Here is a 27003-nt window from a genome sequence, read left to right as displayed (position 1 = left end):
GTTTCTGTTCAAGTAGGCAACACCGACATTCTTTTCTCACCATCAGCTAGAAACCTTGGATTCACCCTTTCATCTGACATGACCCTTAACAAACATATATCTTTAGTCTGTAGAGCAGCTTATTTTGAGCTTCGTAAGATCAGCACCATTCGCCACACACTCTCCTCTCAAACAACTAACACTCTTGTCTATGCCTTTGTTCTTTCTAAACTTGACTACTTCAATTCTCTTCTCTCTGGCTGTCCTCTGTACCTCCTGCATAAACTACAAAAAGTCCAAAACTCGGCAGCACGCCTCATTCTCAAAGCACGAAAACGAGATCACGCAACACCACTTCTTCACACACTGCACTGGTTACCTATTCAAGCCCGCATTGACTACAAACTGTCCACCCTCTGCTTTAAACTTCTTTTCTGGCTCGTCTCCTGCTTACTTCTCTGAACTCCTCACCGTCTATTCTCCAGCAAGACAACTCAGTGCCTCTTCTGACTATCGCATCCTTACCATTCCACACACCAAAACCAAAACATACGGACAACGCACTTTCACTTTCTGCGCACCCACACAATGGAATTCTCTCCCCTTTCACATCCGCCACTCTCAGTCACCCCAAGCATTCAAACGAGCACTTAAAATACACCTCTTCAAGAAATACAACCCCTGATTTTGTTTTCTCAGTCCATCAGTAGGCTACATGTGGTGTATTTGTTGTTTTAGTGATAATGTATATAAACATCTAGGGCTGTTTTCAGTATTGTTGATAACATGTTTTGTTTGATTAAGGGTTTTCAGCTGGTATTTCCTTGTTTTCACTACCTATTTTATTCATGTTTTTATTACTTAGTTTGTGGAAGAATTTTTTGTAATGTATGATTGATGGTGTATGCTTTTAATTAAGCGTTGTTGACTATGAATGTAGATGTAAATGCTTGTATAACTGTGCTTTAATTTTAAATGTGTCAAGCGCAAAGAGCATAATTGTAAAGTTATGATGTTGCGCTACATAAATGCTCATTTATTATTATATTATTATTATTATTATTACAAATCAAGTTTAACACATTTGTAGGATAATGTTGACTAAATGCAGGCAGTATGTGGCAAATGAAGCACAGTTCTCGCGGAAACAGCAATAAAAAAACGCTCGCGCTGGACCCGAGTACTCTTCAGACATTCACACACACACACACACACACACACACACACACACACACACACACACACACACACACACACTCTCTCTCTCTCTCTCTCTCCCTCACTCTTTCTCTCTCTCCCTCTCTCTCTCTCTCTCACACACACACACACACACACACTACCACATCTCCATTCTAAAACACGTCACGTTCCAAATCAAAAGACGACATTCTATTTTCTTACGTCACTATTCTTGGTTTACGGTACCATTCGGCGGCTTTGCTACGAGTATGGCATAGTCTTGGTTTGCCGAGACCTTGCACCGTTCTATCAGACTGCCTGGCTGGCTGTTGCACCGCGAATTCCTCCCACCGCCAAGTCGTTTTTTTGTGGTTTATTTCGCATTTAGGTCCCAGGTAACATTATGAAGTTTTAATACGATCAATCGGACCTATTATCAAGTTAGTGTATCAACTTTTGAACGAACTGCGCCCAGTAGTTTCCCAGCAATAAGCTGTTAAGTCGAGACACACACACAGACAATTAAAGTCTGCTGGACCCTAGTACTAGCGTACTCGGGGATAAAGTGAATTTCAACCATATTGACCCTCACCACCTTATTCTGCTCGCTGAGCGGCTGACCACCAGCGACCTATCTATCATTTTATGAGAACGGGTCACATAATCGTTTGTTGATAATACAAATGTTGTACAATCAGCTGTGCGCAAGCTGCAGGTCAGAACTATGTCGAATAGGATACATGCATAATTGTTATCTCCCCGAAGAGCTTTCCTTCATACCATGAACGTAAAAGGGTAATAGTTACTCATACCATGCACTCTCCTATTCTGGTAATCAGCAGGCATAGAATTATGAGACAGAAAACAAAGCGTCGCACTTCCAGAAATTAGCTTTCAATTACCTTTTGAATTTGATTTACAAAACGTGATATCCTAGTGTATGTATTATGCTTTTAAAAAGCTTGATAGTATGTTTGCGTGCGCTAGTGTGTGTGTGTGTGTGTGTGTGTGTTTCCGAAAGGACACTGACCTCCAAGTCTTTTTCACAAACACATTTTCTCCTTGGTGTTGCTGTTAACCTGTGATTTGTCAAAATGTAAACATATTTAACAAATTACGTCGAACCTATAACCGCGATTTGTAAAAATGTAAAAATATCGCATTCCACAAAGTAATACATGCCTTTTATTATTATTAATATTTGTTGTTTAGAGCCTCTATGCTGGGTGGTGGGGGTGGTTTGGGCCCGATAGATAAAATATTACGATTTTTAGCATTACAAAAAAAACCGAATTTCCCAGTGATGGGACAATAAAGTCATAAAAAATATCTAATAGATCCTTTGACTTTGGGGTAGCGCGACTCTGTTGCTGCTAGGTTTCCACTGGGAGGAAGCGACCCGAATTTCCCATCGATGGGACAATAAAGTAATGATTTTTTTTTTTAATCTAATAGATCCCTTGACTTTGGGGTAGCGCGAATCTGTTGCTGCTAGCTTTCCACTGGGAGGAAGCGACCCGAATTTTCCAGCGATGGGACAATAAAGTAATAAAATAAAATAATATATAAAAAAAATCATGTAGATCCCTTGACTTTGGAGATGACAAGAAAATATCGGGGTAAGGAATATTTTGATTGATAAGAATCACAACCACCATGCCATCACCTGTACATACACACACACACACACACACACACACACACACACACACACACACACACACACACACACACAAAACAAAAATGCTTACAACGCAAGGATGCACACTGATTTTTTTTTTTATTTAGCTCTTTATTTCGAACATCAACCAACTTGGTTTGTTTATTTGCTTCTGCCTCAGATACTAACGAGGATCATTTTAGTTGTATGGACAAATACACGTAAGCAATCAGCGATAAAGAGTAGTATGAGCAAAGGGCCCATTTTATAAAGACGAATATTAATTATACATCGCAGAAGTGAAAAAAATAACAGAGCAGTGTTACATGGCAAACGAAACCACGTGTCCGACTTGGAAACTGACAAACGTATTATCCTGCACCTAGACCTGAAGCAGTTTGACGTCAGTTTCACAAATGGTGGACACAAGACTTGAAACTTAACGGTTGTCCTTTACAGAAGTCGCCCAATCTCTTCTTTGTCTAATTTAACGAATGGAAAGATATGACATTTAAATGCCTTGAAACGAAAACTTCAAACATCGAAGCCTATCTCACACTGTAGACTCCTTCGCAGCGGTGTGTTGCGTGCCGCACGGGTGTTTGCACCCCGCACGCTGGAGCGGTAAGTTGAGTGGGGTTTGTGTCTCGATAAAACAGCTTCTTCTATAAACATTTCGTAACTTTGCACATTAAGATATGTCTTGTTAGATCTGTTAGTGTTTCTTCTACACGCCGATGTACTTTTTGGGTGCATATTTTGTATAATATAGCCGTGATTCTGTAAAATATCACGCCTGTAATTGCACAGAAGCAAATTTCGTAGCATTCGCAACAAATTACTGGTGTAAACTTTAATGTGAAGAACTGCCATCAGTTCCACAAAAACCTGAACCTTTCTGCAGTACTGAGGCCGAGTTTTAAGCTTCTAGGACCTTGCAGACAACGAAAAGCATTCTATTGGAGAATGAGAATTATCCTACAACTTCTGTGTTTGCCCACCGAAGCTGCCGTGTTTCTCCCCCGCAGCTGCCGTGTTTGCCCACCGTTTGTGTTTGACCACCGACCCTGCACACTCATGTTTATGTGTTTACTCAGGTATTGTTTTTATAAACACATTTTATAATATTTGTGTGTTTCAGCACGTATGGATTATAAATGCTACCAGTGTGGAACAAGTTTTGCCATCTTCCATGAAATTATCGCCCATAACGTCAATGAACACCCCGATAAGCAGCTCAAAATTAGAATTTTGACCGTCAACAGTAACACTGGGAAACAATCGTATGCAGGGCACGATTATAAAGTCATTCCGGCAGATGTTCTGAAAGGCGGACAAAGAATAGTTGCAAAGGATTCGCACAATATTGTTCTCATTTCAAATGACGATTCTTCAATTGAGGAAGATCCTACAGAAGCAAATGCACAACAACAGGTTCAGAAACTGTTGCCAGACGTAATTACCCAACTAAAAAGAAGTGGACAGTTGGATAGGCCTACATATATTCTTTTCCACGAACTGGTCGCTTCAGGCGACGTTATGGGCGATAATTTCATGGAAGATGACAAAAGTTGTTCCACACCGGTAGCATTTATAATCCATACGTGCTGAAACACACAATTATTATAAAATGTGTTTATAAAAACAATACCTGAGTAAACACATAAACATGAGTGTGCAGGGTCGGTGGTCAAACACAAACGGTGGGCAAACACGGCAGCTGCGGGGGAGAAACACGGCAGCTTCGGGGGGCAAACACAGAAGTTGTAGGATAATTCTCATTCTCCAATAGAATGCTTTTCGTTGTCTGCAAGGTCCTAGAAGCTTAAAACTCGGCCTCAGTACTGCAGAAAGGTTCAGGTTTTTGTGGAACTGATGGCAGTTCTTCACATTAAAGTTTACACCAGTAATTTGTTGCGAATGCTACGAAATTTGCTTCTGTGCAGTTACAGGCGTGATATTTTACAGAATCACGGCTATAATATACAAAATATGCACCCAAAAAGTACATCGGCGTGTAGAAGAAACACTAACAGATCTAACAAGACATATCTTAATGTGCAAAGTTACGAAATGTTTATAGAAGAAGCTGTTTTATCGAGACACAAACCCCACTCAACTTACCGCTCCCGCGTGCGGGGTGCAAAAAACCAGACTTGTGGAGTTTGGGTCTGTGTCCACATACAGCGTGTTTCTTATCTCGTGATTAAGACTGGACACATCTCGTGATTAAGACTGGACACATCTCGTGATTAAGACTGGACACATCTCGTGATTAGGACTGGACAGATCTCGTGATTAAGACTGGACAGATCTCGTGATTAAGACAGGACAGATCTCGTGATTAAGACTGGACACATCTCGTGATTAAGACTGGACAGATCTCGTGATTAAGACTGGACACATCTCGTGATTAAGACTGGACAGATCTCGTGATTAGGACTGGACAGATCTCGTGATTAAGACTGGACAGATCTCGTGATTAAGACTGGACACATCTCGTGATTAAGACTGGACACATCTCGTGATTAAGACAGGACAGATCTCGTGATTAAGACTGGACACATCTCGTGATTAAGACTGGACAGATCTCGTGATTAAGACTGGACAGATCTAAGACTGGACACATCTCGTGATTAAGACTGGACACATCTCGTGATTAAGACTGGACAGATCTAAGACTGGACAGATCTCGTGATTAAGACTGGACAGATCTCGTGATTAAGACTGGACAGATCTCGTGATTAAGACTGGACAGATCTCGTGATTAAGACTGGACAGATCCGTGGTGGCTCACATCGTTTGCGCTAGAAAGGGAGGTATCTGTATAAACTTCTTTACAAGGGGGACAACTTTGCCCCAGAAAAGGTCGTGTACGACTCCCCATTGACGCTGCCAGTACTTGTCTGTACGTGGATTGTCTCTCCTTGCAGGAGGTGAAGTGTGGCTGCAGACGACGACGAGGCGTAGTTTGAACAGCAGACCTGGGTCCCTGTTAGAGTCTTGGTGCCTTTCACGAGGCTTGCGTACATTGCATTATCATCGGCTTGTCGCATCACCTGTTTGCATGCATTCACAAAGCAAAATGGGTAAAGAAACGTCGATATGAGCGCACGCACGTACGCTTGTTTACATACTCACACATACACACAACATATACATACACCTACACACACATACACACCACATGCATAACATACATACACACACACACACACACACACCACACGCACAACATATACATACACACACACACACACACACACACACACACACACACACACACACACACACACACACGATTAATGTTACATGGTTTTCTCACCGTGAAGTAGAAGATATATGTGCCCGAGGAAGGGGCCGCGAAGTAGAAGATATATGTGCCCGAGGAAGGGGCCGTGAAGTAGAAGATATATGTGCCCGAGGAAGGGGCCGCGAAGTAGAAGATATATGTGCCCGAGGAAGGGACCGCGAAGTAGAAGATATATGTGCCCGAGGAAGGGACCGCGAAGTAGAAGATATATGTGCCCGAGGAAGGGGCCGTGAAGTAGAAGATATATGTGCCCGAGGAAGGGGCCGCGAAGTAGAAGATATATGTGCCCGAGGAAGGGGCCGTGAAGTAGAAGATATATGTGCCCGAGGAAGGGGCCGCGAAGTAGAAGATATATGTGCCCGAGGAAGGGGCCGTGAAGTAGAAGATATATGTGCCCGAGGAAGGGGTCGTGAAGTAGAAGATATATGTGCCCGAGGAAGGGGCCGTGAAGTAGAAGATATATGTGCCCGAGGAAGGGGCCGTGAAGTAGAAGATATATGTGCCCGAGGAAGGGGTCGTGAAGTAGAAGATATATGTGCCCGAGGAAGGGGCCGTGAAGTAGAAGATATATGTGCCCGAGGAAGGGGCTGTGAAGTAGAAGATATATGTGCCCGAGGAAGGGGCCGTGAAGTAGAAGATATATGTGCCCGAGGAAGGGGCCGTGAAGTAGAAGATATATGTGCCCGAGGAAGGGGCTGTGAAGTAGAAGATATATGTGCCCGAGGAAGGGGCCGTGAAGAGCCCCGTGACGGGGTTGTAGCCAGACCCCGCGTTGTACAGAACTGTGTCAAACTTCAGGACCTGTCCGTTCCCTAGTCCGGTGATGGCGTGTGCCGTGAAGTACGCGGTGAAAGCCACCGGTGTTTCCACAGCATCTAAAAATGTATCGATAACATTGGAGTTCCCTTCTTTAAGCTACGATGTGAAGCCGACTGGAACTCACATCTGACGTCTGGCTACAGAAGAGGGCATGTTCGTGTGAGTTCGACCGTATAAAAAGGAATTCTAACAAAATTGGATCGATACATCGATCATTTGACGCAGATCTGGATAATCATAACTTGGACCGCGAGCACGGTCTCGTAGAATAATGACTGCCGAGATAGAATAATGACTGCCGAGATAGAATAATGACTGCCGAGATCTGTGTCAAATGTCATATGTTGGTCCAAAATTCAAATAACGTATAATTTTCTGGGGCAAATCACCCACCTCCTTTTTTTTACATTTTTATATAACACAATAAACTAATTATAAGAAAATAAATGTGTCGCAGTTCTTACGGCCTGTGTCACACACGTGTATTTGTGGAAGGTGAGACGAGTTAACTAAACAAACAATTATTGCACCATTTTTGTACTTCTACTAAATCTTCATTCCCTTGTAATTTATTTCAATATACCATCACACGAATTTAACTTGGCTATCTGGAACACTTTTCGAATAAAAGTTTCCTTTTACAGGGGTCACGTGGCCGCCTCACAAATAAAGATACCCCAAATTCGAACTGACAAAAACGGAAGGTACCAATTAAAAAATCGACGAAAATTCAGAATAGGCAAAACTTTGTACTTTTGCATTTGATGAGAAAGTCAAATCTGTTGTTTATTCGGGACAAATTGTTTTGTTTAGTTATCTTGCTCATTTCTTGGGTTATCATTATGGAATGCCTACTGATGAAGGTATTGATCACAAGAGCGGTCGAAAACAAGATTTTTTCTTATTTGGAAAGTTACGAATTTGTGTGCAAGTGATCCTTAACTTTTTGTGAGTAGTTTATGATCCGGTGAGACATGAAGCCTGTGCTGCGACTTCTGTCTTGTGTGTGGCGCACGTTATATGTCAAAGCAGCACCGCCCTGATATGGCCCTTCGTGGTCGGCTGGGCGTTAAGCAAACAAACAAACAAACAAACACACCAACCAATACATAAACTGCAGAATTCACAGTCACAGTTACATCTTGGTCATCAGATCACACATAGACGATCGAATGACAAGAATAGTCTGGGTGGGTTTTTTCGAAAACGGAACCAAAATCTCTTATTATTATTATTATTTACGGAGTTAAAATCTCGTGGGAGTACTTTTCTCGTGTTACACCGGGCATAGTGTTCACTTCTGTGGCAATGGAGAAGAGTTTTACGTGCCACAAGTACATTGTTTTACATGTTACCACACACTGAAGTATATAACTATCCGAAGCGCGTTCACGAATCTCGTATACGTTGGCATAGATGACGCTTTTCTGGCATCCAGGTTTGTGTATATAAAAAATATAGGTGTTGTTTTTGTAGCGTGTGGTTTTTGTGGACATGGAACGAAAAAAGAAAACTCACTCTACAAGTAAAATACAGCCATCCAAAAAGCACGTCTAGGAATCTCCTACACTTTTGCATGGGTGACGCTTTTTTAAAATTTTAGTATCCAGCCGTAGGCTACATAGATGTCAGCTTGTCGACATGGAACACATACATAACTGAGTGAGGACATATACCCTCCCAAAGAAATTGAAGATCCTAACGACAAGAAACCTGCTGACTGGGATAACAGGGAAAAGTGAGTATCGGCACACATTTTTTATCATGGTTTGAGTACGAGTGCGTGTTTTTGTGAAGAAGATAACTATCTTTTTTTTTTACTAACACTTGTAGAAGAAGTTAACAATAACATACTGTGCTTTGGAATCGGTTGTATCTTTGAAAATGAAAATGTTGGCTAAAACGTGAAATGCCTTTTTTTATGTTTTTTTTTATGTTGTATTTGCTTGAAAAGCAGCAACTTTTGTATCATGCAAAACCATACTTGCTGCAAGGATATTAGACAAAACCGTCAAAAACATGGTACTGTGATTCACAATTTTTTTAAATTGTCTGTAAACTCATGTATGTCATGGCTAGATTCCAATTCTAGCTGGATAGAATCAGAATTTTTAATCTCATCCAGAAGTTCACTGGATAGAACAACCGGCCTTTCTGGACTCAGAATTCCAATCTCATCCAGAAGCATGATAGACAGAAAGCATTATAAGATGATTAGTCATTGGTTGTGCCAAGGTACCCTTTTCCGCAGGGTTTCATTTACTAGTGCGCCTTGCGCCATTGGCGCATAACATCTCAAAATGTCCCATTGGAATTGCCTTCAGTGCGTCAAAGGGCGCACTGAGATTACGTACCACTGCGCCACCCCATGCACACTTTTCACGGGAGTACAATGTTCGGAATGAGCTAGGCAAAAACGCACGCCAAGCCGAGCAACTTGCGAGTTTGTAAAATGCAATGTGATTTGCTTTTAAAATGTAATTCATTAGTATTCAACCAATTCTGATAACTATCTGTGCTTGCGCGATTAGGCTACCTCTGTTGAAACTGTCAACAGAAGCGATATCGATCGAAACATAGACAAACACACACACACACACACACACACACACACACTAACCAGATAGACTGGCAAATTCTCATATCATCATATGGCACCAAATAGCACTATTTTGCATCTTTGGACAAAAGCATTTTCGGACCGCCTAGCGTGCTTTGTGCGTTTTGCCTTCAACTATGTAATGTCCCATCAGAATTTGGTTGAGGGGGACAATTGTCCCATTGTCTTTTTCTTCCAGGCTAATCCCTGCTTTTCCTGAATAAGCACATGCGAACTTTACTCAGACATGGAACACATACATAACGGAGTGAGGACATATACCAGAACTCTTAGCACCACATCTGTACTTTCATGCCAGACATACATGTAAAAGTATATATATACCCATCAAAAAAGCCCGTCCACGAATCTCGTTTAGTTTTGCATAGATGACGGTTTTGTGGCGTTCAGTTCTCTGAGCATTGGACAGGACTGCAAGCACCACGACAAGAGCTTCATAGCAAGCACACAGGACTGTAAACATCACGACAAGAGCTTTATAGCAAGCACACAGGACTGCAGGCACCACGACAAGAGCTTCATAGCAAGCACACAGGACTGTAAGCACCACGACAAGAGCTTCATAGCAAGCACACAGGACTGTAAGCACCACGACAAGAGCTTCATAGCAAGCACACAGGACTGCAAGCACCACGACAAGAGCTTCATAGCAAGCACACAGGACTGCAAGCACCACGACAAGAGCTTCATAGCAAGCACACAGGACTGTAAGCACCACGACAAGAGCTTCATAGCAAGCACACAGGAGTGTACGACCATCAAACACGCTAACACACACACACACACACACACACACACACACACACACACACACACACAGTTAAGAGGCGGGGAGAGGGACAGTTCAAGGTTGCCGTCTGTCAAGACATCTTTTGAAGTGGTGTCAAGTCACATGCTGCGCGTTGTCCTTGGCAGTAAAGAACCGATAACTAGTGATTGTGTACGGTGACGCCCCTCCAATCCCCTCCCCCCTTTTCCTCCTCCCTGCCTCCGTTATGAAACTTTGCTGTCACAGATTTGCTGACACACACACACATCTTAATCTCGTTAACACACTTGTCGACGTTTTTCAAGCGTTCAGTTTTGCAGACACGACGCAAACTTTGACAACAGCTAGACTTTGATGGCGGACATGGAGGTGTGCAGGTTTCCCAGCAGCAGGTCACCTGATCTCATCTGGACGTGCACCGTGTCACCTTTCTCCAGCTGGAAGGCGGCCATCTTGGAGGCCCGGGTGTCGTTGATTGCACAGGAAGAGGCCGTGGTCACGTGGTGCTGGAGGCCGCGGTACAAGTCCACCTCTACACAGCTGTGTGTGTCCGACGGGTGACGGGCCACCTGGCACAGTCAAGACATGTATATATATATATATATGAGCTGATGAAGGTCCTGTAGGCATATTGTGCTGAAGGGTAGACGAGGTTGCGTTTGACACACGAACAATAAGCACTAGCGCGCACCAAGAACAAAAACAAATAGAGGGGGGGGGGGGGGGGTCTGCTCGTTAGAGAAAGTTCCTTTTATTCCAGTCATCAGATTGAAAACAAACAGGATATGAGTTTATACAATTGTCCTTTAAAAAGAACCAACAAAATATCAATAAAACTATTAAGCGGGCAAGAATATGAAGTCATTATACTCCTCGGGAGGATTCGATTTGCTGTTTCTAGTGTTGTCATTTCGAGCACGCTTGTGTGTTTAAAGGCACAGTCAGCCTCCCGTAAACCATCACAGACACTGTCAGGCTTTTACACACAGTACAAACACCCTTTCGCTTAAACACTCACCGCTTGAGAACATCCTAGGTGCCCTACGTAAAGAGCAAGCAATTTTCAAAGAATTTATTTTTGCTTGGCCAGCCGAATTGTCTGATCAAACAATCGGACGACGCGTTTTGGCGCTAGACCTAACTTTTAAAACCTAAATAATAAATTGACAGCTTGTTACACAAACATTCTTAAATCATAAAAGATTTCTTTTTTCATCAAGACAAGATCAGTACAACTCGAAGTTTTGACAGTTTAAAAAAAGATAGCCCGGAAGTGTGTCCGGCAAAACGTGGTTCTCGTAGCAGACGAATGTTATGCATGTCGCCAGTTTCTTTGAACGGTCAACCGCCACCGCTCAGGTCATGTGACTCTCAGCCGTTTGTTGCGTTTTAGATTCTTGGACAGGCTGAGTCTCTCCACACCTTGTGTGGGGAATTCTCGGTTGGGCGACCGTCCCCAACCAAATGCGTCCCCAGGTGGCGGATAGGGGAATATCCCACAGATATGGGGGTTAGCTAGGCTCGACTGGACGAATAAGCAGTCGCAGACGAACTGGCGGTGATCCTACCAGGAGACGGGTGGGGCAACAGGTGGCTCTGTTTTCATCCATGAAATACCCCATGCATCTAGTATGGCGGGTTCATCACGCAGACAATAGGCGCGGTAAAACCTCTGGCTACGGGGTGGGATCCTCAGAGAAACAATCCCCCTTGCGCTCTCAGGGTAGGACATATGGGCCAGGAGCTAAGGGCGGGGCAACCCCTACAGAAAACATAGAGGGCTGAAGACGGAGGTATGGAGCCTGCATGGCGCTTCTCGAACAAATCACTGTATCACGCATTATCTGCCAGCATGACACGTGGAGACAGAACTGAACATCGATATGGTGCTCGCCCTTTAGGCAAACGACAAGAAGAGAAGAAGATTCAGAGGTACACAATAACGTGCTATTGCAGATACAGCGAGTCGCATTGAAATCACAAACTGACTACTAAAGTGTGAAGAAAAGGAAAGTGTTCACGATGGCTCAGGGGTTAGATAAACCACGACAACAGGTGTGTGGTTTACGCGGCCATTCAAACGAACTGTGTCATTTAATTCTATTAGATGCTATTGCAAGTGTGTTCGATAAGGTTAGAACTGCTTTTTTCATGAGAAGATTTAAATCGTTCTGTAAACCATTTGAGACGGACTGGGGCTTTCAATACTTCTGTCATCATGTCAGTGCATGCACTCTTTGTTTGTCGTGTTTGTATCACGGGGATTACATTTCCTCCCGGAGAAATTCAAATACGTCATTGTACACTCTCAGCAATGCACGGATCAGTTCGATTTTTACAGAACGATTGAAATACTCGAGTGTGAAATTAACATGTTTTACAAGCTTCATTCATGAACGTGTAGCAACCAGCATGTGAATCTATTTCCTCCATTCGCTGCTCGCAGACATGCACAATAGCCACAACCCAGAGCACCAGCCATTGCTATTGTCTTGACATGCACAATAGCCACAACCCAGAGCACCAGCCATTGCTATTGTCTTGACATGCACAATAGCCACAACCCAGAGCACCAGCCATTGCTATTGTCTTGACATGCACAATAGCCACAACCCAGAGCACCAGCCATTGCTATTGTCTTGACATGCACAATAGCCACAACCCAGAGCACCAGCCATTGCTATTGTCTTGACATGCACAATAGCCACAACCCAGAGCACCAGCCATTGCTATTGTCTTGACATGCACAATAGCCACAACCCAGAGCACCAGCCATTGCTATTGTCTTGACATGCACCAACAACCTTGTACTTTCATACCAAAATTGACACCATTGTTCCTAATACAACCCAACTCACATGATAAACGTTGACGGTGTAAATGCCAGACTGTGGTGCAGCGAAGAGCATGTTTAACAAGCTTCATTCATGAACATTTACAAGCAACAATAACCAGCGTCTGAATCGATTCCCTTCACTCTCTGTCCACACACCAACTCACGTGAACGTTGAAGATGTACGTCCCATGCTCCGGGGCAGTGAAGAGCCCTGTGTCCGGGCTGTAACCCTGGCCAACGTTGGTGAGGACCTTGTCGAACTTGAGCACCTGCTGGTCGTCAAGCCCACGGATGTCAACTCTGGAGAACGTGGCCGTGAAGACAACGGCTGGAGTCAGCACGTTGGCTGCAGGGGACAGACGGAGACAATTAAGGGAAGAACCCCGGATGTCAGCTCTAGAGAACGTGGCCGTCAAGACAACGACTGGAGTCAGGGCCCCTCGGATGCTGTCATTTTGCTTTTGAAAGGGGTATTTTATGTCTCCTTGAGGACAAGTGGGGGGGGGGGGGGTAAGGATATAGCGTGCGTTTTCGTGTGTGTGCGTGTATGTGTACGTGTGTGTGTGTGTGTGTGGCAAAGAGAGAGGAAGAAGAGGGAGAAAAGAGAGAATGGGTGTGGGTGTGTGTGAGAGACAGAGAGAGAGACGGCCAATTTGTCCGTCGCTTGGGGTATGCTTGACGACTATGCCAAAGGCATTACACTTCTACTAGATTATTACACTTAGACTACTAGATTATTACAGATTTTGTCTTTTGACTATCCTGTTCGTCTATTTCTATCCACTTCGGATGACTCCCTACCTAGTCGTGTTTTGAGGTCGCTGATCAGAACATCCTGTTCGTCTATTTCTATCCACTTCGGATGACTCCCTACCTAGTCGTGTTTTGAGGTCGCTGATCACAACATCCTGTTCGTCTATTTCTATCCACTTCGGATGACTCCCTACCTAGTCGTGTTTTGAGGTCGCTGATCAGAACATCCTGTTCGTCTATTTCTATCCACTTCGGATGACTCCCTACCTAGTCGTGTTTTGAGGTCGGTGATCACAACATCCTGTTCGTCTATTTCTATCCACTTCGGATGACTCCCTACCTAGTCGTGTTTTGAGGTCGGTGATCACAACATCCTGTTCGTCTATTTCTATCCACTTCGGATGACTCCCTACCTAGTCGTGTTTTGAGGTCGGTGATCAGAACATCCTGTTCGTCTATTTCTATCCACTTCGGATGACTCCCTACCTAGTCGTGTTTTGAGGTCGGTGATCACAACATCCTGTTCGTCTATTTCTATCCACTTCGGATGACTCCCTACCTAGTCGTGTTTTGAGGTCGGTGATCAGAACATCCTGTTCGTCTATTTCTATCCACTTCGGATGACTCCCTACCTAGTCGTGTTTTGAGGTCGGTGATCAGAACATCCTGTTCGTCTATTTCTATCCACTTCGGATGACTCCCTACCTAGTCGTGCTTTGAGGTCGGTGATCAGAACATCCTGTTCGTCTATTTCTATCCACTTCGGATGACTCCCTACCTAGTCGTGTTTTGAGGTCGGTGATCAGAACATCCTGTTCGTCTATTTCTATCCACTTCGGATGACTCCCTACCTAGTCGTGCTTTGAGGTCGGTGATCACAACATCCTGTTCGTCTATTTCTATCCACTTCGGATGACTCCCTACCTAGTCGTGTTTTGAGGTCGGTGATCACAACATCCTGTTCGTCTATTTCTATCCACTTCGGATGACTCCCTACCTAGTCGTGTTTTGAGGTCGGTGATCACAACATCCTGTTCGTCTATTTCTATCCACTTCGGATGACTCCCTACCTAGTCGTGTTTTGAGGTCGGTGATCAGAACATCCTGTTCGTCTATTTCTATCCACTTCGGATGACTCCCTACCTAGTCGTGTTTTGAGGTCGGTGATCAGAACATCCTGTTCGTCTATTTCTATCCACTTCGGATGACTCCCTACCTAGTCGTGCTTTGAGGTCGGTGATCAGAACATCCTGTTCGTCTATTTCTATCCACTTCGGATGACTCCCTACCTAGTCGTGTTTTGAGGTCGGTGATCAGAACATCCTGTTCGTCTATTTCTATCCACTTCGGATGACTCCCTACCTAGTCGTGTTTTGAGGTCGGTGATCAGAACATCCTGTTCGTCTATTTCTATCCACTTCGGATGACTCCCTACCTAGTCGTGTTTTGAGGTCGTTGATCAGAACATCCTGTTCGTCTATTTCTATCCACTTCGGATGACTCCCTACCTAGTCGTGTTTTGAGGTCGGTGATCAGAACATCCTGTTCGTCTATTTCTATCCACTTCGGATGACTCCCTACCTAGTCGTGTTTTGAGGTCGGTGATCACAACATCCTGTTCGTCTATTTCTATCCACTTCGGATGATTCCCTACCTAGTCGTGTTTTGAGGTCGGTGATCAGAACATCCTGTGCCTGTAGCTGAGCGGTCATTTTGGTCAGTCTGTCCGACAGGTCGCTCGCCACAGTGTCCAGGGGTATGCCGTCTTCTGCGCGTAATCCGCCATGCAGGTAGGGAAAACAGGTCACGTGGCTGATCAAGGTCAAGGTCAGGGTCAAGGTCGCGACAGTGATGGCGACTGGATTCATGGTGTCTTTTCACTGCATCCTGCTCAAAAAAGAAAAGAGTTTAGGTAACGTCAATGGATATGATTTGCCTAGTAAATGTTGAGAATAGAATAAATAATAAAAATCGTCTGCTGTAACAAACATCAGAGTGGCATTTCAATTTTAAAATAAAATTCACTGCATGGGAAGTCGGCGTTATTTTCTGACAGTCGATGTCATTGCAGTTCAGGTAAATTAGGTTAGATTTTGTGATACAAGCAAACTTCTTGCTCAAAATTCAGGAACAAAGAAATGACAGTGTACGTGGGAGTTGTAGGCTGTGAACATAGCAGATTAAAACGGTCACACACACACACACACACATGTCCTTGAAAGCACTGTGAAAGGAACACGTAAAACATGTTTTGACCAGGACACCTGTCAGTATTTATTGATCAACCCTCGTACTTCTTTTCAACAGCTGGCAAGGTTTAAACTTGAGTTTGTATTTGTGAGTGTCCGTTCCCGTTTGTTTATGTTTTCGATGTTGTTGTTTTTCTTTGTGTATTCGTTTGTTTGTTTGTTTGTTTGTTTGTTAGCCCTTGTATAGAAACACACATGCACACACACACACACACACACACACACACACACACACACACACACACACACACACACACACACACACACACACACACACACACACACAAGGGGCGAAATCACGATTATCGTTTCATTTGTCTGATACCTATTCAGAACAAATAACAAGTTCCTGCAGGACAAAACGTATCCTTTACTTAAACCCCAACGCCGACAAGTAAAGTTCTGAAAATGAAGACGCGTGATTGCAAGTAATTTGTTGCAGCTTCATCAGGAAATAAGTTCTGCCAACAACTAAAGCAAACGCACACACTATAAACAAGTGAAATGTACTATGCATGTAGTCTTCATGTGCAGTCTACCTGTTGCATGTTTTGTCAGCTTTGAATTACTGAGCACGTAGCCTACTGACAGCTCACTAAATGAAACTTAGACCTTGAAATCACACGCCGGTGTCACGATTTCATCTTTCGCCTATGTACATATTTCCCCCTCGACATATACTCAAGACTGAAATGTTGTTTCCTGGTAAAATTAAGAAGTGAAATTATTTATGGACGAAAAGCATGTCAGTTTCTTGCATGTGAAGAAAATTGGTGGTAAAATGTAATAGATTTCACCCCCAAAATCGAATTCTTCAAAAACGTGTACTGAGTGGTTACGTCCCTTGAGTAAGAAGGAAAACATTTTAGGATGAATCAAATTTCTAAGTTAAATAAAACAAATTGGTTTGACAAATTTGGCCCCATGAATGTAAGGTACACAAGGTCGCTCATCAGTACTATCGAAGGGTGTTTTTTTGTTCAGTGAAGAGTTTATACTAGATCAACGAGGCCGAGAAGCGAAATATCAACACGGCGAAAGATGAAAACGTCACACCGGCCCCAGCAAAGGAACACACACACCAATATGAAGCTATCGTTATGAAACAACAACACACACCAATATGAAGCTATCGTTATGAAACAACAACACACACCAATATGAAGCTATCGTTATGAAACAACAACACACACCAATATGAAGCTATCGTTATGAAACAACAACACACACCAATATGAAGCTATCGTTATGAAACAACAACACACACCAATATGAAGCTATCGTTATGAAACAACAACACACACACCAATATGAAGCTATCGTTATGAAACAACAACACACACCAATATGAAGCTATCGTTATGAAACAACAACACACACACCAATATGAAGCTATCGTTATGAAACAACAACACACACACCAATATGAAGCTATCGTTATGAAACAACAACACACACACCAATATGAAGCTATCGTTATGAAACAACAACACACACCAATATGAAGCTATCGTTATGAAACAACAACACACACCAATATGAAGCTATCGTTATGAAACAACAACACACACACCAATATGAAGCTATCGTTATGAAACAACAACACACACACCAATATGAAGCTATCGTTATGAAACAACAACACACACACCAATATGAAGCTATCGTTATGAAACAACAACAACACACACCAATATGAAGCTATCGTTATGAAACAACAACACACACCAATATGAAGCTATCGTTATGAAACAACAACACACACATCAATATGAAGCTATCGTTATGAAACAACAACACACACACCAATATGAAGCTATCGTTATGAAACAACAACACACACCAATATGAAGCTATCGTTATGAAACAACAACACACACACCAATATGAAGCTATCGTTATGAAACAACAACAACACACACCAATATGAAGCTATCGTTATGAAACAACAACAACACACACCAATATGAAGCTATCGTTATGAAACAACAACACACACACCAATATGAAGCTATCGTTATGAAACAACAACAACACACACCAATATGAAGCTATCGTTATGAAACAACAACACACACCAATATGAAGCTATCGTTATGAAACAACAACACACACACCAATATGAAGCTATCGTTATGAAACAACAACACACACCAATATGAAGCTATCGTTATGAAACAACAACACACACCAATATGAAGCTATCGTTATGAAACAACAACACACACCAATATGAAGCTATCGTTATGAAACAACAACACACACACCAATATGAAGCTATCGTTATGAAACAACAACACACACCAATATGAAGCTATCGTTATGAAACAACAACACACACCAATATGAAGCTATCGTTATGAAACAACAACACACACCAATATGAAGCTATCGTTATGAAACAACAACACACACCAATATGAAGCTATCGTTATGAAACAACAACAACAAAGTTGATTGGATATGTAGGCCTAGTTCTCGAGACGCCGTCAAACAATCTCAAACTACACTAAGAGCACACACAACTGTTCAAATGTATTTTAGGTCAATGCAACATGTACACTTTAAAATGTGCACTTTCTTTTGGTGTAGAGTACACGTGTTGTTGCGATAATGGCTGGGTCAGTCCAAACTTGGTTGTCCTCGTCGTGCATGTACACCATCTGACAAAACACGGTGTGACCACTTTACAGACAAGCTTACCCCTTGAAAACGAAGTGCAGCTGCCTGAATAGTCATCCATGCAAGAGTCAACTCGTGATTGGACTAGCTGTTTTATATCTACAGCCGTATCACCGAAAAGAATACACTCACACTCAAAACAACTGTTCACTTGATCACAGAAATCAATCAAACCAAGGCGAAATAAGACAACAGTAGCCATAGCGATACTGTCTGATACAAAACCTGACCGGCCGACGATTTGTTGACCAGTATTTTCACACAACAACGGGTAAAGTACAAAACCTGACCGGCCGACGATTTGTTGACCAGTATTTTCACACAACAACGGGTAAAGTACAAAACCTGACCGGCCGACGATTTGTTGACCAGTATGTTCACACAACAACGGGTAAAGTACAAAACCTGACCGGCCGACGATTTGTTGACCAGTATGTTCACACAACAACGGGTAAAGTACAAAACCTGACCGGCCGACGATTTGTTGACCAGTATGTTCACACAACAACGGGTAAAGTACAAAACCTGACCGGCCGACGATTTGTTGACCAGTATGTTCACACAACAACGGGTAAAGTACAAAACCTGACCGGCCGACGATTTGTTGACCAGTATGTTCACACAACAACGGGTAAAGTATGACAAATGCCCGGTTAACACAAACAGGGCCACATGAACAGGGTCTGGCCCAATCTTCAAACACGGTTTCCTGGTGAACAGTGGGCCCAGTGTTCATACCACCTAGTACCTCTACCCTCGAAGCGGCTCAGTGTTCATACCACCTAGTACCTCTACCCTCGAAGCGGCTCAGTGTTCATACCACCTAGTACCTCTACCCTCGAAGCGGCTCAGTCTCTCCCGCTGATTTACCGGTAGAAAAATGTCGTTCCCATATACATGTACTTTTGTTTTATGCAAGTAGCCGTACAGGCGAGGAGAGACAAGTCAGAGTTGTCTGTCTTGTGTTTTATACAAGTAGCCGTACAGGCGAGGAGAGACATGTCAGAGTTGTCTGTCTTGTGTTTTATACAAGTAGCCGTACAGGCGAGGAGAGACAAGTCAGAGTTGTCTGTCTTGTGTTTTATACAAGTAGCCGTACAGGCGAGGAGAGACATGTCAGAGTTGTCTGTCTTGTGTTTTATACAAGTAGCCGTACAGGCGAGGAGAGACATGTCAAGAGTTGTCTGTCTTTTGTTTTATACAAGTAGCCGTACAGGCGAGGAGAGACATGTCAAGAGTTGTCTGTCTTGTGTTTTATACAAGTAGCCGTACAGGCGAGGAGAGACATGTCAAGAGTTGTCTGTCTTTTGTTTTATACAAGTAGCCGTACAGGCGAGGAGAGACATGTCAAGAGTTGTCTGTCTTGTGTTTTATACAAGTAGCCGTACAGGCGAGGAGAGACATGTCAAGAGTTGTCTGTCTTTTGTTTTATACAAGTAGCCGTACAGGCGAGGAGAGACATGTCAGAGTTGTCTGTCTTGTGTTTTATACAAGTAGCCGTACAGGCGAGGAGAGACATGTCAGAGTTGTCTGTCTTGTGTTTTATACAAGTAGCCGTACAGGCGAGGAGAGACATGTCAGAGTTGTCTGTCTTGTGTTTTATACAAGTAGCCGTACAGGCGAGGAGAGACATGTCAGAGTTGTCTGTCTTGTGTTTTATACAAGTAGCCGTACAGGCGAGGAGAGACATGTCAAGAGTTGTCTGTCTTGTGTTTTATACAAGTAGCCGTACAGGCGAGGAGAGACATGTCAAGAGTTGTCTGTCTTGTGTTTTATACAAGTAGCCGTACAGGCGAGGAGAGACATGTCAGAGTTGTCTGTCTTGTGTTTTATACAAGTAGCCGTACAGGCGAGGAGAGACATGTCAGAGTTGTCTGTCTTGTGTTTTATACAAGTAGCCGTACAGGCGAGGAGAGACATGTCAAGAGTTGTCTGTCTTGTGTTTTATACAAGTAGCCGTACAGGCGAGGAGAGACATGTCAGAGTTGTCTGTCTTGTGTTTTATACAAGTAGCCGTACAGGCGAGGAGAGACATGTCAGAGTTGTCTGTCTTGTGTTTTATACAAGTAGCCGTACAGGCGAGGAGAGACATGTCAGAGTTGTCTGTCTTGTGTTTTATACAAGTAGCCGTACAGGCGAGGAGAGACATGTCAGAGTTGTCTGTCTTGTGTTTTATACAAGTAGCCGTACAGGCGAGGAGAGACATGTCAGAGTTGTCTGTCTTGTGTTTTATACAAGTAGCCGTACAGGCGAGGAGAGACATGTCAGAGTTGTCTGTCTTGTGTTTTATACAAGTAGCCGTACAGGCGAGGAGAGACATGTCAGAGTTGTCTGTCTTGTGTTTTATACAAGTAGCCGTACAGGCGAGGAGAGACATGTCAAGAGTTGTCTGTCTTGTGTTTTATACAAGTAGCCGTACAGGCGAGGAGAGACATGTCAAGAGTTGTCTGTCTTGTGTTTTATACAAGTAGCCGTACAGGCGAGGAGAGACATGTCAGAGTTGTCTGTCTTGTGTTTTATACAAGTAGCCGTACAGGCGAGGAGAGACATGTCAGAGTTGTCTGTCTTGTGTTTTATACAAGTAGCCGTACAGGCGAGGAGAGACATGTCAAGAGTTGTCTGTCTTGTGTTTTATACAAGTAGCCGTACAGGCGAGGAGAGACATGTCAGAGTTGTCTGTCTTGTGTTTTATACAAGTAGCCGTACAGGCGAGGAGAGACATGTCAGAGTTGTCTGTCTTGTGTTTTATACAAGTAGCCGTACAGGCGAGGAGAGACATGTCAGAGTTGTCTGTCTTGTGTTTTATACAAGTAGCCGTACAGGCGAGGAGAGACATGTCAGAGTTGTCTGTCTTGTGTTTTATACAAGTAGCCGTACAGGCGAGGAGAGACATGTCAGAGTTGTCTGTCTTGTGTTTTATACAAGTAGCCGTACAGGCGAGGAGAGACAAGTCAGAGTTGTCTGTCTTGTGTTTTATACAAGTAGCCGTACAGGCGAGGAGAGACAAGTCAGAGTTGTCTGTCTTGTGTTTTATACAAGTAGCCGTACAGGCGAGGAGAGACATGTCAGAGTTGTCTGTCTTGTGTTTTATACAAGTATCCGTACAGGCGAGGAGAGACATGTCAGAGTTGTCTGTCTTGTGTTTTATACAAGTAGCCGTACAGGCGAGGAGAGACATGTCAGAGTTGTCTGTCTTGTGTTTTATACAAGTAGCCGTACAGGCGAGGAGAGACATGTCAGAGTTGTCTGTCTTGTGTTTTATACAAGTAGCCGTACAGGCGAGGAGAGACATGTCAGAGTTGTCTGTCTTGTGTTTTATACAAGTAGCCGTACAGGCGAGGAGAGACAAGTCAGAGTTGTCTGTCTTGTGTTTTATACAAGTAGCCGTACAGGCGAGGAGAGACAAGTCAGAGTTGTCTGTCTTTTGTTCTCATTTTTGTCTGCAGAAGCAAAAAACAAAAACAAGAACTGTAGGTTATTGGAACGTTTGCACTTATGGTACAAATACTGAGCTTAGGCCCAATATCAATATCGTCGATGAATCTCGCATGCAAGATGTTACCTCGCCGGCTTTGTGCATATGTCACCTGCTTCTGTTCGCATGCACTCAACTAAAACACACTAAACGTTTCTTATTTTGAGAGGTTTGGTTGGATTGAGTTTTTTTTAGTCGTTCAATACACACACGTACACACACACGGGTGGGGAACTGTTCCGCGCCATTTTGGTTGGGATCGACCGTGTGCCGGTTGTGATTAGTCACTATTTTTCAAGTTACTCTGTGTATTCTGTATTCTGTATCACGTCACTGGATGGTTGGACTAACCTAAAATGATGCGGATATGAGTTTCGGGGGTCTAAATGATCAACAAGCACTCACAATCTGACGAAAGTGCATGTTTTAGTGGTTTTCTTTTAGTGTTTTTACGCCAGGTATTGTCAGGCAGTTCTGGTCGACGAACCTAATTTCGCGCGCGATCCAGAGCAACTGGAAAATAGCGACTCATCACAACCCGAACACGGTAGATCTCAACCAAAATGATGCGGAACAGTTACCCACCCGTGCGTGTGGGTTGAACGAAAACAAATAATCCAACCAAACCACTCGAAATAAGAAACCCCGAGTGTGTTTTAGTTGAGTGCATGTGAACAGAAGCAGGTGGCAGGTGCGACTAATCACAACTGAAACACAGTCGATCCCAACTAATATGGTGCGGAACAGTTCCCCAACCGTGGCTCAACTCCTCGTTATCTGCAACGCGTTTAGGTTTACAGGTTATCTGTTGACTGAAATGTCCTTTTTCCTGACGTAGGAGAGGCTTAGTCTTTGAAGGCCGTGCTTTGCATCACATAACATAATGATAATGATAAAGATAATGATAAAGTTAATGATAATAATAAGGATAAGGATAATGATAATAATAATGATAATGATAATGATAATGATAATGATAAGGAACACTTATTAATCGCCCCTTCTCATCAGAGCTCACGACGATGTACACTTGCAACAGCGTGTGCACGCACGCACGCACACACACACACACACACACACACACACACACACACAAATACACGCTTACATTCCAGCTTTAAGTTGGTTGTGTAGGGAGGTCAAGTGTATCCCCATCACTATAACTATTGTTTGGAGTGTGTGGATACCCTATTGCCCCTCGCACTTGTCAGCCTGTTTGGAGTGTGTCGATACCCTATTGCCCCTCGCACTTGTCAGCCTGTGCCTTCGTCAGGTGTGCTGACTGCTCCTTTCATAGCGGCTGTGTATTGACTTAGGGCGAGGTGTCTACAGGCAAGCTATCGACAGCCTGACTCAAAGTTGGACTGTAACATGTGTGTCACACCAACACACACACACACGCGCGCGCGCGCACATGCACGCGCGTACACACGTACGCAAGCACGCACGTACACGCACGCACGTACGCTGGCATTTACATGCACGCACGAACGCACGCACAAACACATAATTATATACACACACACACACACACACACAGTGCAGGGTTTCATTTACTAGTGCGCCTTGCAGCACTGGCGCATAGCATCTCAAAATGTCCCATTGGAATTGCCTTCAGTGCGTCAAAGGGCGCACTGAGATTACGTACCACTGCGCCACCCCATGCCATGCACACTTTTCACGGGAGTACAATGTTCGGAATGAGCTAGTGGCAAAAATGCGCGCCAAGCCAAGCAACTCGCGAGTTTGTAAAATGTGATTTGCTTTTAAAATGTAATTCATTAGTATTCAACCAATTCTGAGAACTATGTGTGCTTGCGCGATTACCTCTGTGTCAACTGTCAACAGAAGCGATATCATCGATCGAAACATAGACAAACACACGCACACACACACACACACACACACACACACACACACATACACACTAACCGGATACACTGACAAATTCTCATATCATCCATCTGATATGGCACTAAATAGCAATATTTTGCATCTTTCGACAAAAGCATTTTCGGACCGCCTTGCCTGCTTTGTGCGTTTTGCCTTCGACTATGTAATGTTCCATCAGAATCATGGTTGAGGGGGACAATTGTCCCATTGTCTTTTTCTTCCAAGCTAAACCCTGCACACACACACACACACACACACACACACATACAAACACACAGACCACACACGCACACACATACACAGATCTACACACACAGATCACACATACACGCACACTGACTGACGCACACACATACTGACATAGACAACACATACACACTAATGCACAAACACACACTCACACACAGACCAAACACACATACACACAGACCACACACACACACACACACACACACACACACACACATACACACACACACAGACAGACAGACACACACACACACACACACACTATAGATAACGAGGCAGCACCAAGGCGCGATGACCTAACTACGCGGGTGTAACGATGCCAGCTTTCCGCCACTCTCACCTTTCCGATTCGGCCTCGTTGATCTTGTATAAACTCAACACTCAACAAAACCCCACCCATGGTATTGACGATCGACCTTGGGTACTTTACATTCATGGGGTCAAATTTGTCCAACCAATTTTTGTATTTAAACTTAGAAATTTGATTCATCCTAAAAAGTTTCCATGGCTCATTCAGGGGAAGTAGCCATTCGGTAGACGTTTTCGAAGAAATCGAATTTTGGGTGACATCCATTCACATGCAAGAAATTGACATGCTTTTCGTCTTTAAATAAGTTTACATCTTTAATTTGACCAGGAAACAACATTTCAGTCTCGAGTCATATCGAGTCGGAAAGGTGACGGAGGCGGAAAGCTGACATCGCTACACCGTAGACCACTTTACAGACAAACTTACCCCTCGAAACCGGAGTACAGCTGCCTGAAAGGCGGGGTACAAAACAGCTGTTTATGCAAGAGTCAACTCATGATGAATTCGAGTGTACACAGAAGGGGAAGCCCAAGAACTTAGAAGAAGAAGAAGAAGATGACGACAGAAGAAGAAGACAAGCAAGCTATTTATTTTTGAAAACAGCTGTGCAGTTTTCCACACTCCATACTGACAGATTGAGTTGATACTAACCTGTCATGAATGCCTCGTGTCACTCTCCAGGTTGGTGTTCGGTCGACACAAAGTATCAGTATTTCGGTTACACAGAGCGAAACGGTCCTTTCTCTGTTTCACAAATGGCACAAAGATTGACTAAATTATCGATTATCGAAACTCAAGTTGTTATCAACGACACCACTAGATGATTATCACAAGGGTTCACTTGCTAACTCGTCAGCAATCTTACCCCTCATACAATCACATCAACAGCAAAGGTACACGCCTTGATTATAACTCAACCGATCAAATTTCGAGTACCTGTGTACCCTCGCCCCTTGTCACGAAACATGTGACGGCGGTAAGGATTTGTGAGTGAACGTTACACCCGTGTGTGTGTTAGTCGGCTTGGTGTGTTTTCAGTAGCGTGCTTCAAATCAAGGCTTGAACAGAATCTCTGGCTTGAATCCCAAGGTCGGGCATAGTCGCGGCCACACCGCGCTGGTTGAGCCTGAAGCTTTCTTCTTTCTTTATTTGGTGTTTAACGTCGTTTCAGTTCAACCACGAAGGTTATATCGCGACGGGGGAAGGGGGGAGATGGGATAGAGCCACTTGTCAATTGTTTCTTGTTCACAAAAGCACTAATCAAAAATTTGCTCCAGGGGCTTGCAACATAGTACAATATATTATTACCTTACTGAGAGAATGCAAGTTTCCAGTACAAAGGACTTAAACATTTCTTACATACTGCTTGACTAAAATCTTTGCAAAAATTGACTATATTCTATACAAGAAACACTTAACAAGGGTAAAAGGAGAAACAGAATCCGTTAGTCGCCTCTTACGACATGCTGGGGAGCATCGGGCAAATTCTTTCTGGTCCCAACCAATATGAGACTCCCCCTAACCCGCGGGGAGCGAGCCTGAAAGGCACAGTGGGTCAGTGCAGCTCACAGTCTTCGTTTTGCGTTTTTGTTGCAGCTGAGTGCATTTACAGTTCAAAAATCCTCCTAAGGTAGTAAAACAAACCCAAAACTACCCAACGACGACATCTTTGAAGCTCGACAGTTTCTTCTTCACGCGAGTGCATAAATTAACCTAGTTATTACGTGCTGTTTGGTCGGAGTTCGATTCAACTGAATGATTCCGGCCTCCATTTTGTTTTACACAAACTCATGATGACGTCTGACATAGTTTGCTAGTGACGTGTCTTTTTGTGCATGATGTGGTGATCTACCTGATCTAAATTTAGATCCAAAAATAGGTCAAGACCAGCCGGGTCTGAGTACGAAATTAATTCGTAAAAAAAATCGCAGTTCTTGACTCTATGAAACTTGGTAGTTCTTCTAACGGATAGCTGCCTGAGGTATGACTAAAAGCCCCAGGGGCTCCGTGCACCTGGATTTGACAAGTTCAGTACCTTGAAGCATGACTGAGCTCAACTGACTGAAGAGCGTCCATGTCTGTGTTCAATCAAGCGTATTGACCACTTTGGGCTCGTTAACAAGCAGTTTAAACAACATTCAGTCCTAACTCAGATTCTGGTACGACCAAATACATGCGTTGTGTGTGTGTGTGTGTGTGTGTGTGTGTGTGTGTGTG

General features: G+C 43.6%; 2 protein-coding genes across 4 annotated transcripts; both read right to left on the bottom strand.

Annotated features, from left to right (window-relative positions):
• Positions 1-5655: 5655 nt before the first annotated feature.
• Positions 5656-9320, bottom strand: LOC138968059 (uncharacterized). Its single transcript, XM_070340623.1, has 3 exons — positions 9305-9320; positions 6144-7006; positions 5656-5877 (listed from the first exon to the last, which is right to left on the bottom strand). The coding sequence occupies exons 1-3, from the start codon at positions 9318-9320 to the stop codon at positions 5656-5658; spliced, it is 1101 nt and encodes a 366-aa protein (XP_070196724.1).
• Positions 9321-10413: 1093 nt separating this feature from the next.
• LOC138969572 (complement C1q-like protein 3) lies at positions 10414-26716 on the bottom strand. Of its 3 annotated transcripts, none has more exons than XM_070342415.1 (4): positions 25438-26716; positions 15583-15818; positions 13340-13521; positions 10414-10908 (listed from the first exon to the last, which is right to left on the bottom strand). In XM_070342415.1, exons 2-4 carry the CDS (start codon positions 15794-15796, stop codon positions 10684-10686), a joined length of 621 nt encoding a protein of 206 aa, XP_070198516.1. In that variant the 5' UTR covers positions 15797-15818; positions 25438-26716; the 3' UTR covers positions 10414-10683. The 3 variants fall into 3 exon arrangements, with proteins under 3 accessions (XP_070198516.1, XP_070198515.1, XP_070198517.1); XM_070342414.1 differs by having other exon boundaries at positions 15583-15815; positions 25438-26715; XM_070342416.1 differs by lacking the exon at positions 25438-26716 and adding an exon at positions 18881-19022 and having other exon boundaries at positions 15583-15815.
• Positions 26717-27003: the final 287 nt, after the last annotated feature.

This window comes from Littorina saxatilis, linkage group LG6 (genome assembly GCF_037325665.1).
Source record: "Littorina saxatilis isolate snail1 linkage group LG6, US_GU_Lsax_2.0, whole genome shotgun sequence".
In the NCBI taxonomy this organism is placed as follows: domain Eukaryota; kingdom Metazoa; phylum Mollusca; class Gastropoda; order Littorinimorpha; family Littorinidae; genus Littorina; species Littorina saxatilis.
Note: the sequence above shows the minus strand (reverse complement) of the source record. Positions and strands in the feature narration are given on the sequence as shown.